A 15337-nucleotide genomic window follows, 5' to 3' on the forward strand; every position below is an offset into this window, starting at 1 on the left:
GAAGCTTTTGGTGGGCAAAAGTTATTATTATAATTAATGCAAGCACTGAGACAGGTGTCACAGCAGACAGAGCACTGGGCCTGGAATCAGTAAGACCCGAGTTCAAATTCAGCCTCAGACACTTCCTAGCTGTGTGACCCTGGGTAAGTCACTAAGCTCCTGTTTGCCTCAGTTTCCTTAAGTGTAAAATGAGCACAATAGCAGCACCTATGTCAAAGGGTTGTCAGGATCAAACGTGATATTTTTAAAGCGCTTAGCACAGTGCCTGGTGCATAGTAGGTAATATATAAATGCTTGTCCCCTTAATGAATAAATCTTGAATAGATTACTGAATCATTCTGGGGGTTGACAACATTTTTTGTTGCTGCTGTTGATGCTGAGAGGGTTTGTGGAACAAAAACCACTGGTATAGCAGATGGAGTGCAATAGCTGGACCCAGGAAGACTACAGTTTGAATGCTATCTCTGACATTTACCAGCTAGGCACAACAGGCATATCACTTAATGCTCCTGACCCCCAGGCTCCTTATTGGAAAATGTGGTTACTGACACCCTTCTCCATGATGCCGAAGGGATCGAATGAGATCAGCTTTAGAAAGTACTTTGCAGTCTGTGAAATGCCATCATTCTCCTTCTTGTTATTATTAACCATAATATCTTGATGGAACCATCCCTCTGATTTCACTGGCATAGGGAACTCCCAGGGAGGAAACAACCTCCACCAACGCAGATCTGTAGCTGTTCTGTAATTTATAGTCTTAGAGAGTTGTTCCTCGTATTTGATATTATTGGGGTTGTCATTACTGTTGGTGTTACTGCTGCTGCTGTTATAGAACTACAGGGTGTCCCTAAAGTCTGCACACACAGGCAAAAATGCATCTTTTCAAGAAATGAAATGAATGAAACTTTCAACAACATTTTATTTAACTGGAATATTAACAGATAACATCTTCAATATGATTTCCATCATTTGTGATGAAAAGGCTGATGCGCTTTGCAAGATTCGCGTGAACTCGATGCAATGACTCCACATTGCCATCAATTTTAGCACATTCACTCTTTATGCATTCAATCAAGTGTGTTGCATCTGTGATTTTCATCGAGTACACCTTGTCCCTTAGCGTACCCCAGAAAAAGAAGTCAAGGGGGCTAAAGTCTATTAATATCCCAAATATTTCAAAATATGCATTTTTGCCTATGTGTCCAGACTTTAGGGACACTTATAGTTAGTCTTTGTGGAGAGTAAACTATAGGAAAATCTTTGAAAGGGATGGCTACTGTCTTCGAAACATATAAATGACTTCCTTGATTCTTTTTTGCATGGGATGATTCAGTATCAACCTGGCCATACTGGAATATCTGCTCAATCTCTGTTCTTTATTTATTTTACATTATTTTGAATTTATTTATCTGTATACCCATTGTTCCCTTTCTCCCTATGCCTGCTTGTCCCCTACCTCCATGAGCACGAAAGCCCCTTGTGAACAGCATTTTCCATTTTTTGTATTTGGTCTAGTATGGTGCATAGCACATAGTAGGGGCTTAATAATGCTCTTTGATTGATTTTTATAGCAGGTACTTAGTAAATGGTTTTGATTGATATAGTAGATGCTTATTGATTGATATAGTTGGTATTTAATAAATGCTCGTTGAATCGAATTGGATGGAATTGAATTCTCTTGATAGGAGGCAGCTTAATGCAATGTCTAGAGCCCAAGGAGTCTTCATGGTTTAGTTTTCTCATTTGATAATTAGGAAAATTATTATTACCAATAATAATTAATTATTGATCTCTGTATAACAAAATTGTCCCGAGTATAAAGGAACAAAATGTGTAATATTCTGCTACTCCAATAGTGTGATGATTGGAAAGAACTTCCAATGATTTTGGTGGCAACTCATCCAAGGCCGTCCAGCCCAGGTGTACCTCTTTGTCTTTCTCCTTCCACAAATTTGTCACAGTAAGTCCTCACAATGTACTAGAGTTGCTAATAATAATAAAAGTGACAATAGCTGACATTTAACTGCTTTATATATATTATCTCACTTGACATTCACAACAGCCTTGTGAGGTAGGGTCTCCTATCATTCCCATTTTAGAGATAGGGAGCCTGAGGCTCAGAAAAGGGTAGTAATTCAGCCAGGGTCACACACCCCATTAATGCCTGAGGTAGAAAGTGAAGCCAGGTCTTTTGGATTCTAGCCTCTATCCATGCTGGAAGTACTTTGGAGAGTTAAGTTCACTATATCAATACCAGGCTCTATTAGCACGGTGACTGTTATGCTAACTACACTATATATAATAATTGTATATTGATTCTAAGTAACAATACAAATAATAATAAATGCACAGGAATCATCAGGTACTTGTGCCGAGGGGTTTTTTGATGGGTGTGCAGAGGGATACAGAGTTAAATTGTGATACTAAAATATCTTGGTAAAAAGGATGTATTCAAGGGTCCAGAAGAAGGATCATAGTTTTAGAGCTGGAAGGAACCTCTGAGGCCTTCTAGTCCAATCCTATCTTTTTTATAGATGAGGAAACTGAGTCCCAGAGTAGTGAAATGATTTGGACCCATAGATTTAAAGCTGGCAGGGAAATTAAATGCCATTTTGTTCAATGCTGTCATTTTACAGATAAGGAAAGAGGTTCAGAGAGGTTAAATGATTTGTCCAGGGTCACACAGAAAGTAAGCATGATTTGAACTTAGATAATTTGCCTCCAAAGCCAGTTCCCTTCGCTTTGTTCCATACTGCTCCCTTAGATCATTGTGAGAAAAGCATCTTGGAATCCTTAAAGTCATATAGGAAAGAGAGACACTAGTTTTGGGTTGTGATGTTAATAACATCAAGATTATGAGGGTCAACTCTCACCTAGGCTGATTTGTCTCGCATAAAGATCTATAGTCACTTAATTTCTACTAGTTATGTCACAAACCTATGTCCCTGGCCACAAGGGGGAGAAGCCAGGGGGCGGGATGGAACAGCTCCAACCCAGCACCTTAACTGTGGAAAAAGCAGCATCTTTGTGCACAGAGGGTAGCCTAGCACACTTGTTTATTTAATAACAGGGTAGTCGATTTCGGAAATGTTTAGGGTGCTCTTGGTGCCAAGTTTTGGTAGGTTGTAAGCTCTCATTAGTACCCTCTAATTAGAGGATCATTTATAGTGTAGCTAACGTTTTGGGAACCAACTCTACTCATAATAACCACTTATCAAGCTTGGTGGTCCCAAGACATAATTATTAAAATAATTATAAAGAGTCAGGTAAAAGACTATATATGCAACAATAACACAATACACTAAGGCAATTGGTTTACAGTGCCTAGGACATAATAGCTTCTCCGAAATTATTTCCTGAATTGAATTAGATTGTATAAACTCTTGACAAAACCTAGATCAAGAAGGCACCTCTAGAGACTGGTATATCCAGCTCCTCTGTCTCTTGGCTGGTTTTCACCTAAACCAGCAGCAGGTTTTCTAAAGTTTTGTATGACAATGGTTAGGATAATCTAGCCTTCTTGAAGGTCCCTGACAGTCCGATCGGGTTGTGTTTCACTTTTCCCTTAATTGAAGAATGCTATGGTACTTATTATTCCACTAATATTCCCATAGAATGTAGACAGAATATTTGAGTCTTGAAGTTAATATCTAACTACGACACATGGGTAAGAGTTGGCCATTAGTTCTTCATTTGGAATTCAATCTCATGAAACATCTGTGAAACTCAGCTTCATTATGGATGAGTTCTTCTACTCTCACTAAAAATATGTCAATGATGCAAGGAAGGCCCATGAAATATATTCACCCTGGAGTCATGGAAATGTGGCTTATGTGAAAAAAATAATAAAATCTCTCAGTTGTATGGGGACTCTGAGGTAATTTGGGTTGACCTGTACCTAACCAAGAGTCCCCTCAACCTCATTACCAATGAGTGGTCACCAGGCTTTGCTTGAAGGCTTCTAGGGATGAGGAACTCATTACTCCCCAGGTGTCCAATTTCACCTTGGGGCAACTTTATTGGTTAGTAAGGTTTTTCTTGACACTGAACCAAACTCTGAGATCCCATGGGCAATCTTGAGAGGCAACATAGTATAGTGGAAAGAATCCTGGGTCAGGAGTCAAAGGATCTGTCTTCAAATCCTGACTCCTACTTACCACCTGTATGAGCTTGGACAAATTAATTAGCCTCTCTGGGTTTCAGTTTCCTCCTATTTAAAATGAGGTGTTTGGATTAGATGGCTCATGAAAGTCTCTTCCAGCTTTAAACCTACGATGCTTTGATGTAAGACAATATTTAATTAATTGAATAGATTAATGATTTAACTTGTATAAGAGGTAGGGAAATTTCTCTGTATTCCTGAAGGAGAAAAGTGAGAACACAGCTGATTTATAATAATAATGACTTCTATTTTCATAGCATTTTGTTACCAAATGATTTCACATACTTTAAAATTCAGGCTTTCTGAGGAAATCTAGGACTGTCATTTTCTAACTCATTTTCTATACCAAAAGCTATTCTGAAGAATATAAACCCCGAGGGCAGACATCTCCTTTCACTATAAATCTCAAAAGGGGCAAAAGTGTTAACTCAATAAAAATTTATTGATGACAGTTAATACCCATAAGAGTAACTGGCTGAGATGCAAGGCACATTATCAATCTCTTTCTCTAGTGCAACCAATTCATTTAGAATCAGTTGACATCTTAGTTAGTCATAAAACAATAACCACCACCACTAACTTCCAAACATTTTGGCAGCCTTAAATATTACTAGTGAAACCCAGTGAAAAAGAGGAGAGCTGAAGAATTGCAAATTTATATTGACATCTCTCTTAAATTGGGATTCCTCTGGTTATGAGAGCATCTGTCTCACTTGCTTATCTTGGAGGAAATTCATCAGGGGACATTTGAATGGGAGCCTACTCTGAGTTGGATTTGGATTCTGGAAAAAAGAAAATTATACTAGGTTTAATGGAACTTGGTTAGAGAAGGAATCTGATAGAAAGGAATGAGGCTGAGAGATGACCTTAACAGTTTGTTCTACTTGGAGTAAGAGGCATATTTTCCTGTTCTGAGTGTGATGATCAGAAAGCCCCCTATATGGATCTTGTGTCAGACTAGTAATCCAAATGAAACCAATCCACTTTATAAACCAGCAGAGACATACCATTCACAGATAAATGAAACAAGGATAATATGAATAGAGTATCCCTTGAGTTCATAGAATACTTTTCTCCCAAGAAGCCATATTCAATATGTCAAGATTTTTCACACGGAGCTCTTATTTTTGAACTCACTGAATTAGATTTCAGCTACAACATTTATCTACTCCCCCTACTCCCAAGAAGGGAACATGTAGATCCTTGTATTCCAAACCTAATCCAAGAAAACGTGGAAATCCATTGTTTGTTTCCATCATCATTGCTAAAGAATTTTGATTATCTGGGAGGTGGGGGGTGGGAAGCATATGTAACATAATCATAAACTGGCTTAAGACCTAATTTCTGCTTTCCATCATATTTTTAAAAAAAACATACACATGTATATATCATGGGTACCAAAAGGCTCTATTACCATGGTCTATGCTTTGGAATCTTGGAGAATGCCATATTACATTCTACAGTTCAAATGACCAGCCAGTGGATGATTTTTTGGAATGATCATAGTTATCAAGGCAGCACAGTGCAGTGTATCTCCTGTTGAATTTGAAGTCATAGGACCTGAGCTTGAATCTCAAGCTCTGTTATTTATTAACTATATGACTTAATATCTCTGGGCCCCCTTCATTTGTAAAGTGAGGGGGATGATCTAGATGACCTCCAAGGTCCTTTCAAGATCCATAATTCTAAATTTTTTTTAAATGCCTTGTGGATGTTTTTCTTTTTGAAATCAGTGAAATTTCCCAATGTTTCCCCCTCCCCTTCCAGCTTTGAATCCTCCTTTCTAATAAAGAAGAACATTTAAGACACATGAGCACATTGGCCGTATCTGACAAAGCATATCTCATTCCATACCTATAGTCTGCTTAGAACAGGGAGTTTTTTTATCATTGGTCATATTTTTTTTGACTGGCCCAAACAAAGTGGAGACCTGGTCATCATATAGTTAAGTTAATGGAGACAGTAAGAGTGGGTGACTGAAATAAAAATAAAATCCACTTTGGGCTAAGTGGGAGACATTGAACTTCAGAAAACTGAATGAAGAATGATGATTTATAGAAGGATTAGACATTTTACAAAATCATGTTTATGTCAGAAGGTCATCCCCTTCATCTTAATTTTAATATTAAAACATTAATTTCTTTAAAATTCGTTTATATTCTGGATTTATTAATATGAAATTCAAAGAATTAAAGAGAAATTATCTATTCTGAGAAAATAAATTATCTCTACTGGATTTGACTGGATTATCTCTACTGGAAATAGATAACCATTCATTCCATAAGACAGTAGAAGGCACCAAAGAGTACATAGAACTGTCCTTCCCCTGCCTTTTCTCTTAAAGAAGGCTTTCTCCCAAATCAGTGGACAGGTCAGATCATCAGGTTTCTCCTTTCCTGGAGAGAAGATCTGGGAAGAGGATGAGAGATGAGAATCTATTCTTTAGAGCTAAAAAGACAACTGAGAAAACTTTTCTGCCTTCTGATGATATAAACCCTTCAGGATGACTCACATATGATGTGAGCCAGATTCTCATCGCTTGGATCACAAGACCCAGTCAATGGCCAGTGGAAGTCTGAAATTCCACAGAGCTATTTAGGAGAAGTATCTGGTCTGGGATTTTTCTTTAACCTATGGTATGGCATAATTGAATCCAAAGGGCTAAATTAGTTGAATGTCATGGATTTCATGAATGTATATTGTGTCAAGGAAGACTTGAGTGTCTCCAAAGCATTAAAATGTCATGCTTTTAGCCAGCTCTCATTTTTAAAAAAATAGCCCTACTATGCTCTGGTTCTTTTCATAAAGATTCTTTTTCATGTGGAGATAGCAACCAGAGAATCAGAGTCTATAGTTCACCAACTCTCCCAAGTCAATGCTAAGCCTTTATTAAAATCACAAACTGGCTCCCATAGAGAACGAATTTTGATTTCAGTTTGTATTTATTTTGTCTCCACGTTGTATTAGTCACCATGACCCATCTCCTGTCATCCTAATTGGCCATTCATGTAACCTGGTAGTAAATTTCTGCCAGTGGGCTTTTTCATTTTCCTCTAAAAAGGTAAACCATTTGGACCTGGAATAAACCTTAGAAATGGTTATCTAGATTAATGCCCTTGCTTTACAGGTTAGGAAACCGAGGACTAGAGTAATGGAAAGTGACTTCTCCACAGTCATACAGGTGAAAGTAATAAGCAGCTGAGCCATGGTTAGAACCCAGGTCTTCAGACTCCAAAATAGCATTATTTTCAATGTACCACAGTAGGCTGCATTTAGCCCAGAGTTAGGCATACTTTGAAAACAAGTATATGTGCTTCCTTCCTCCCACATTCAGACATGCACACATCGTAAGGGCCCTCTTGTCTAACCCCCTCATTTCATATTCAAAAGTGACTCAACTGAGAGCCAGGGAGGTTAAGTGACCTATAGGATCACAGATGTAGAGCTGGAAGGGACCCTAGAGTCTATCTGGGCCAACGAGCAAGTGCATGATTCATCAAAGGTTATAGAGGAGGCAGGATTTGAACTCAGGTCCTCTAACTCTAAAGCTAGTGTTCTTCATACTGTACCATACTGCTTCAAAGGTAGAGAGAAGGATGAACCAGGAGCAGTGAAAAGGCAGAATATTAAGAAGGAAAATTCCATCCCCAGATGGCTTCCTTTGCCAACTCTCCTCTGAAACATAATGCTTACTTTAAGGTAAGGAATCTCAGAGCCTTAGGAGAGCAGCCAGTGGTGAGCCCTATGGTTCAATCATTTGTGAGCAAACTCTCTGCAGTTGGAAATCCACAGAACAAACACTTCAGACTTTAGGAACTAAAATTTAGGGACCAGGGAGAGGGTAACTTACTGAAGTAGAAACCTCTTTCTCCGCAAACAAACTGAAGGGCGTCCACCAGCTCAGCTCCACAGAGCGTCTCCGGCCCCGCGGTGGCTGAACTGGTCAAGGTGAGCAAACACAAGGCCAGGTAGAAGAGATGGATGGAGGACACAGTATGCATCTTCACCTGCCAAACAAGCAGAAAGACTGTCATATTTCCCCATCTGGGATGAGGGGGCCAAAACCCCAGCATTCTATGAGGGGCAGTCACAAAGGTATGGTAGTTTGCTTGACAAGACAGCAACATAAGAGAATAAGCTAAGGGGACAAATCAAGGTTCCTTATAGTTAAGAGACTTGGCCCCAGGTAGGGATGCCCAAAGACTTGGGTGCCTGGTCCGATAAATACCTTGTTTTCATTTTTTTGTGTGTGAGAGGCAATTGGGGTTAAGTGACTTGCTCAGGGTCACACAGCTAGCAAATGTGACATGTCTGAGGTTGGATTTGAACTCAGGTCCTCCTGACTCCAAGCCTGGTGTTCTGTCCACTGTGCCACCTACTGCCCCAGGATTTGAATTCACAGCCTTTGACTTCAGAGCCAACATTGTTTCCATCATACCCTGCTCATGTTTTTGGTCTTCTCTGTAAATTGGTATTCTAATGCCACTTTTAATTGGCAATTTTGCACAGGCTGAGCTTGGGGAAAGGGCTTCTTTGGGAGGTAGTAGGGGTATCTTTCATGGGACATCCTCAAGGAGAAGCTGGATGCCCACTTGTCAGTGATGTCTCAGAGGGGATTTGGGTTCCTGCATGAGCTGAACTACATGGTCTCTGGGAGCCCTTCCAACCAGGCACGTACTGGAGTCAGCTCAAACTGGCTTGTGAGAGCAGATTGTTAAATTTTCGGTGTGAGCATTTATACCTCAGAAATCAGAAACACTACGAATTTGGGCTTAGTTCATTGTTTTGGCGTTTGTTTACACTTAAGAAAGGGATGGAGAAAATGTTAATAGTGTAGGTTATGCTGAAAAGTGTGTCCTGTGTACATTTCTCCCCCTGAAGAGCTGGTCATTAAATATCTACCAGAACACCCCTGCTTCTAACTCTAAGATTATGTCACGATAATTCATCATTTTCGAGCTGGTAGATAGGATGCCTTCTAGTCCAACCCCTGCATGTGATAGATGAAGGAACTATAAGGACCATAGAGGTTAAATGACTTGCCAAAGTCACAAAAAGCAAGATCAGAGAAGTTCTTAATGATTACTCTGCTGTGCTTTCTAAGATCACATTGTGTCCTCTTTGCTCTTAAGTACATTTCATTATACTAAAATGCTTTGAAAATTGCTTGTCTGTGTTTCCTATACATGACAACTCTCTATGAACCAGAATGTGTGATTAACTAGAACATTTCATTCCATTCCATTCCAGGAATCCACTCTATCACTAAAGGTCTTGCAATGAGGTTACAAATCTCCATATTTTTTCCTGTTTTTTTTTTAAAATCAGATTTCTCATCTGTGAAATACTAGCAGTTATCACAATCAGTGAAAAATGATACTGGGGGTGGGGGAGGAGAGGGACCAGAAGCCATAAAATATGAGAAATCAGAAATTACATTGGATCATTATGGGGAGACTTCTTTTGGCTGGGAACCTTTGATTTTATTGATATAGGGAGCTCCTCATTAGGAGTGTGTGCTCTGCAGCTTTGAGTCTTAAGGTGCCGCCTAAGGCACATAGAATGACTGGCTCAAGGTCACACAATCAGCAGGTGTCAGAGGAAGGACTTGAATCCAAGGCTTCTTGACTCATAAATCAGATCTCTACCCTCTATGCCATGCTACTCCAAATGGATTTCTACTTCTGAATTCTAAAGTCCATTTCATCCAATTGGAATCGAATCGACAAATATTTAGCGAATGCCTACTGCGCATGTGAAACTTGCCAAACATTTCAAGCCTTTTTTGTTTCTGTGGGTTCCCTTCTTTCTCCCACAACAGTTTTCCCTTCACCTCAGAGGCCCTTATGTCATCATATCCATTTTACAGCTAAATAAATAGAAAGCCCCCCCGCCAATGATGGGACTTGGCCAGTCATAGAGAGAGATACAAAATAGTAATCTGGCCAGGAAATGGATTCCTGAGATTCGAGTCCCAGGTCTACTCTCAAAAAGAATAAAACCTATTTGAAAATGATCATTTGGTTTTCCGTGATGTCAACTCATGTCTCAAAGCTTTGGCTCTTTCCAAAAAATCTTCAAATTTAAGAAGTATAACTTCCCTCTTGGTCTTATCCAATATCAAGTGAAACCAGAGGGAAACTCTGCTGGGACGGTAGGTAAAATGAATTATGTCTCCTGGGCAGGTAGGACATGGAGCAGTAACTGGAATCCATCATTCCAAAGTAGGCTTCTCTGAACCTCATCACAATGACATTTTCATCCAACCCCTTCTCTTTTGAAGACCTGGATGGAATCACTTATTTCCTGACAACTACCATTGCACTCTGTGAACTCTCTACTTAATAGCTTTACATCAGTTGCGAAGTTTGCTAGGTCATTTTAATTAAGATTTCCATATTTGTGGCCAGATTTTTTATTCTTGCACTTGGCAAAGAACCCAAACCCTTGACTCTTGTTAACACAGCATAAATATTTAGCAAATGCTTGTAAAATATACAGCAAAGCATTATAAATAACCAACATGAAATGGAAGAGGTGGTGAAGAGAAGGTTGAACATTTCTTCCATTTTCTTAATGGCATCTCTGAAGGGAAACCACCCACACATCCAAATCCACTGAGGGTATAAGAAACAAGAAGGCATCCAATTTCCATTTTCTTGCTTGGAAATTTGTTTCCTTCTTCTTCCACATTTCCAATAGAAACCCCAACAAATGCACCCCAAACATAACCCAATGTGACTTCAACACTCTCTTTTAAAAAGAGCATGCACCCTTGAAAAACCTTAAAAGAAATCTAGGTATGGCCATTCCTAGAATCTATCATTTCTAACTCATTTCTTCTCCCCACTTCACTCTTTTTTTCTCATCTTCTGCCCTCTTTAATTTTATGCAACTCTGTTCTCCCCAGATCTTGAGTTGGTAGATCAGGCACCTGTAATCACAATTGGCTTTTAATTCCTCACTTCTTAAAAAATCACTTTGGAAAAATTGTCCACCACACAGCCTCAGTGGACTAAACACCAGGATATATGTACATATGATATATGTAATAAAATATACATTTGTATATAAACTATGCTATATATGCAATATACATTATATACATATATACCACACACATGCACATACATATATATCCACACATATGTACCTATATATGTATACATATGTCAAAACTTTATGTCTTTAACAGCTCATTCAGACAGAAAACATTAAGGCAAGTTATAAGCATAAATCTCCAGTACTGAACTACTTGGACTTTTCAAAAGTTTTCAGCTGGGTTACATTGTAAGATAAACATCAGCACTTTAGTCCTAGGACAAGATAGATCCTCTAGTGATTTTTCCTTTAATGAAGGCCAAGGGAACAGTCCAGTACACCCACAGAGAGAACCCGAAAATTTATCCACACAGTGTTCCAAAAAAGAAAACAATAAAGAGCTTGCCTGTGAGGGAAAAGTTTGAAAGAAGTAGACCCATATGTTCATCATTTACTGTGGCTCCTTTATTTTACCAAAAGGAAGAAAGAAAAATGAAAGAAATAAGAAAGGAAAAGAGAAAGAAACTCAGAAAAAAAAGAAAGGGAGAAGAAAGAAAAAGAAATCTAAACTAAAAACACCGATCCCTCAAAAGTCCTTCAGGAACCCAATCTACAGAGAAAACTTCTTTGATCTGAGTTTTAATTAAATGGCCCCTCAATTGATTCAAGATGTCTGGGCTCTAGTCAAGGGGGCCAAGGAAATTGCAGGGTAATATTCATAAGAAAATACTCACGGAGGTGTGACAATTGGGTTGCAGGTCTTTTACAGCAGGTCAGGGTGGGTATTATGTGGCTGATGTGAATTGAAAGCTGAAGACTTTAAGAAACATGTGCTGCTCTGTGGGTGGGGTTTATGAAAGCATCTAGTTACATTTGGACACCCAGGGCAGGTATACCAGGGGACTGGGTAAACGGCCTTTTGTCCATTCAAACACTAGGCTCACTACACAGCTGGAATTCCAGCGGGTCCTTCCAGTCCCCCGTCCCTCATCCCACCCCCACCCCTCCAGTAAAGAGACCATTCCACTCTGATTACAACCCCACAGGATTGGGGCAGGTCAGTCAAATGCCCAAAGTGCCTGGCTTACCTTTCTCACCTCTTCCCCCCTGACTCCACTATTTGGAAATGTTTGGAGTCATGTGGAGTGGGAGGTGAGGTGGGGGGCAGAGAACTAAGCCCATGAGCAGGACCCTGGTGGCTCACTTAATTGCATTTTAAGGTTGGAGCCAAGTCATTTACCCAATTTAGATATAGGAGGAAAAAAGTGACTCCCCATGGGTTTTTCCATCTCTGAAAAGTGCCCAGCACACAGAACAGAAGGATTTGGTAAGTTGGTTGCAAAAGGGCAAAAGTTGCGCCAACATGTAGGTACGATGTAATGACGTGGACTCTGCCACATGCCACATGCCACATGCCTGTGTGTTGGACAGGACCCCAGACAAAGACAATTGGTTGCTTTTCATGCCTTTTATAACACTGATATTCTCAGGGTCGAAATCAATGAGTCCCCTCCAGGGGGTCAGGACCGGGTGCTCCCCGGCATATGGGTCCCAGAAATGCCCAAGTCCCTGATTTGTCTAATAAAGTCTCTCCCCCCACCACTCCCCATGGGATGATTGAAAGAACAGTGAATGAAGGTTGCCTTTAAGCAACAGCTACCATTTATGAATTGTGCTGGCGGTGGTGGTGTCCCCGGCACAAAAGTGTTAGCAAATTGCAAAAACACCCGTCTCCAAGGCTCTGATTGTGTCAAGAATGGAAACTTGAACAGGGGCCAGGGGAGAGAGCCGAGAGAGAGGTCAGTGCATCCCCAGCCAGCCAGGTTTACCTACTCAGAGACCTGCTACCAGCGAGCCCAAAGGAGAGAGCTCTCTGCCATGAAACCCCACAGCTAAACTTTTGCCTCCAGAAGCCCTCCCCAGAAGGGAGAAGTTGGACAGGCAGCTGCCGGAGTAATTTCCGCTTTCCTTATACAGTATACATTTGTTCTCGTCTATAGGAATATATGCAAGGTCAGCAAGAGTCGCAAAGGTTGATTTCCCAAAGAGCCAACTCAATTTACCTCTAACTTTGAATGGCCAAAGTCGGAGCTAAGTGCCTACATAGCCAACGTCAGGAGTTTAGCCACCAAGATAATATGCAAAAGTTCTAACATCAACCCCTGGGTGCCACTCAGGACACATATTCCATGGATCACAGTCCCAGTCCTGACAAAGTTGCCGAAACGAGCCCCCAGGGTTCAGAGGATAACATCTGCACCTGCAGAAAACAGCTGGGAGTTTCTGTTCCCCCCGGGGGTTCACAGCCTCCGACTATAGATAAGATGCAAAGGAATCTTCAGCAATGATATACATGAAAGCTTGCAAAAGTGAAAGTCAGTCCAAGTACCTGCAGCAGCTTTCCTCATCCTGATTGTCTTCCGTGCATATGCAACTTATTCCCCAGAGCTATTTTCTAGACCCCCCTCCCCAACAAAATTGCACAGTCAGCAGTTTGCAAATTGCCTTCACCCCCTTCAAGAAACAATGTAATTTAAAAGTAAACACCACTCCCAGACGGAGAGCATGCAACACACCAAAAATTGAAAAATATAATCAAATGAAATAAAATACCCACATGCTTGCAAAGAGTAAGAAAGATTTACCTTCAAGAAATCACAAAGGCAGCACTTAGAGAATTGCGTTGAAAGACTGTTGAATTTGTCCATTGCTTCTGAAGTGCAAAGTCTGAAAATGAATTGGTGAGCAGTAATAATGGGAGAAGAGGAATCCAGAGAGATGGGGAATTTGTCGAGAGCTATGTCACATTTCAATTTTGAGGACTTTATTCCATTGCGCAGGCTCTAGCCGCTCTGAATTTAGCAGTGACAGTGAGATTTAGCAAACAGAAGAGGGATTTAGAGAAAATCCTCACATTTATCTACAAAACACAGACACTGTAGACAGGAAACAGCTGGCGGAACGTTTGCCTTCTCTCTCTCTCCCTCTTCTGGCAAAGTTATCAAGTAAGGACTTTTTTGGGCATGGTGACAAATAACATCATACCTTTGCATTTTAAAACTAGAGCACAGAAGCATTTCTCTGCCCCCCCCCCCCCCCACTCTCCGAAAAGAATGTGTGTTAGTGGTAGGGTTAGCAGACATTAAAATCCTTGGGCTGCCACAGAAAACAAGCAGTTGTATGATAATTAACCCTTCCCTGGGCCGAGAAGCACATTTGCCCGTACACCTTAGTAGCTTCTCAAGAGCAGAAGGGGGGGGGAGTTGGTGGAGGGGGGGGGGGGTTCGGTGTGTCTTTGTCTCCTAGCGCAGAGCAAAGATTCTCTCCAGGCAGCCAGCCTTCCAGGTTTAACCATGAAATGACCAGAGAGGGGGAGAAGCTGGCTCCCCAGCAGCTGCTGCCCCCCGGTGAACCCTCACTTGTAACACACGGGAGCAAATACCTCGGTTAGCTCCCAGCAGCCACGTGAGGGGGAATGATCTCATTTCCTAGAACCTACATTAAGGGGAATGCAGCGATGCAATCGGCCTACTTTAGGTCACTGTCTCATGCTCTTTGCCCGGTATCCTGGTGCTGGGCTGTCCAGTCAGCCATAAAGCAAAATGAAAGAAAGAAAAAAAGAAAATTCTCCTTCTTTCCTTCCTGACTACTCCCAGAGAGGGCACCTGAGAGCTCATTATTTTCCCCCTCCTTCTTTCCCCTTGCCTACCTTGACCCTCTTTGGGGATTTTTTTTGCCCCCTCCAATTTGTGTATATTCTGAAACAACACCAGCTGGCCAGTAATACCATCTCCAGGGTTATGATGTCATGCAAATCCCTCCAGTGTGCTAGTGGTTTTGCGGTGTGCTCCAAAGCCAGCTGTTTTTCTATTTATAATATATACTTTGCATCTCCACTCTTGGCCATTGAGAATCCGGTTGTGATATTTTATAGACACGATTTGTCCTGCTCCTTAGAGACGAGGGAGATAAAAGGAGGGGGATTATGGAACAAGGTGGGAAAAACAAGAGAAGAACTCAATCCTTCCCTAGAAATTGGTCAAGTAGGGTCTGATTGATTTCTAGGGACCCTTAAATGGTCTGGAGTTTGAAGTTATAACCTTGTACTGACTGGGGGGCTAGTTTGGCCTTTGG

The 15337-nt window shown here is 40.8% G+C and overlaps 1 protein-coding gene across 5 annotated transcripts in view; it reads right to left on the reverse strand.

Annotated features, from left to right (window-relative positions):
- IGF1 (insulin like growth factor 1) overlaps positions 1–14257 on the reverse strand; it is a 115641-nt gene extending 101384 nt beyond the window's left edge. The window contains exons 1-2 of one of the 5 annotated variants that reach the window (XM_036759009.1): positions 13849–14253; positions 8013–8169 (exon numbers count right to left, since the gene is read on the reverse strand). In XM_036759009.1, the coding sequence (XP_036614904.1) occupies positions 8013–8169; positions 13849–13911 (220 nt within the window). In that variant the 5' untranslated portion in view covers positions 13912–14253. Of the gene's footprint in view, positions 1–8012; positions 8170–11937; positions 12015–13848 lie in introns of those variants that run through there. The other 4 variants (XM_036759008.1, XM_036759010.1, XM_036759012.1 and 1 more) reach the window with 4 other exon arrangements.
- Positions 14258–15337: the final 1080 nt, after the last annotated feature.

The sequence above is a fragment of the Trichosurus vulpecula genome, chromosome 5, assembly GCF_011100635.1.
Source record: "Trichosurus vulpecula isolate mTriVul1 chromosome 5, mTriVul1.pri, whole genome shotgun sequence".
NCBI lineage: Eukaryota > Metazoa > Chordata > Mammalia > Diprotodontia > Phalangeridae > Trichosurus > Trichosurus vulpecula.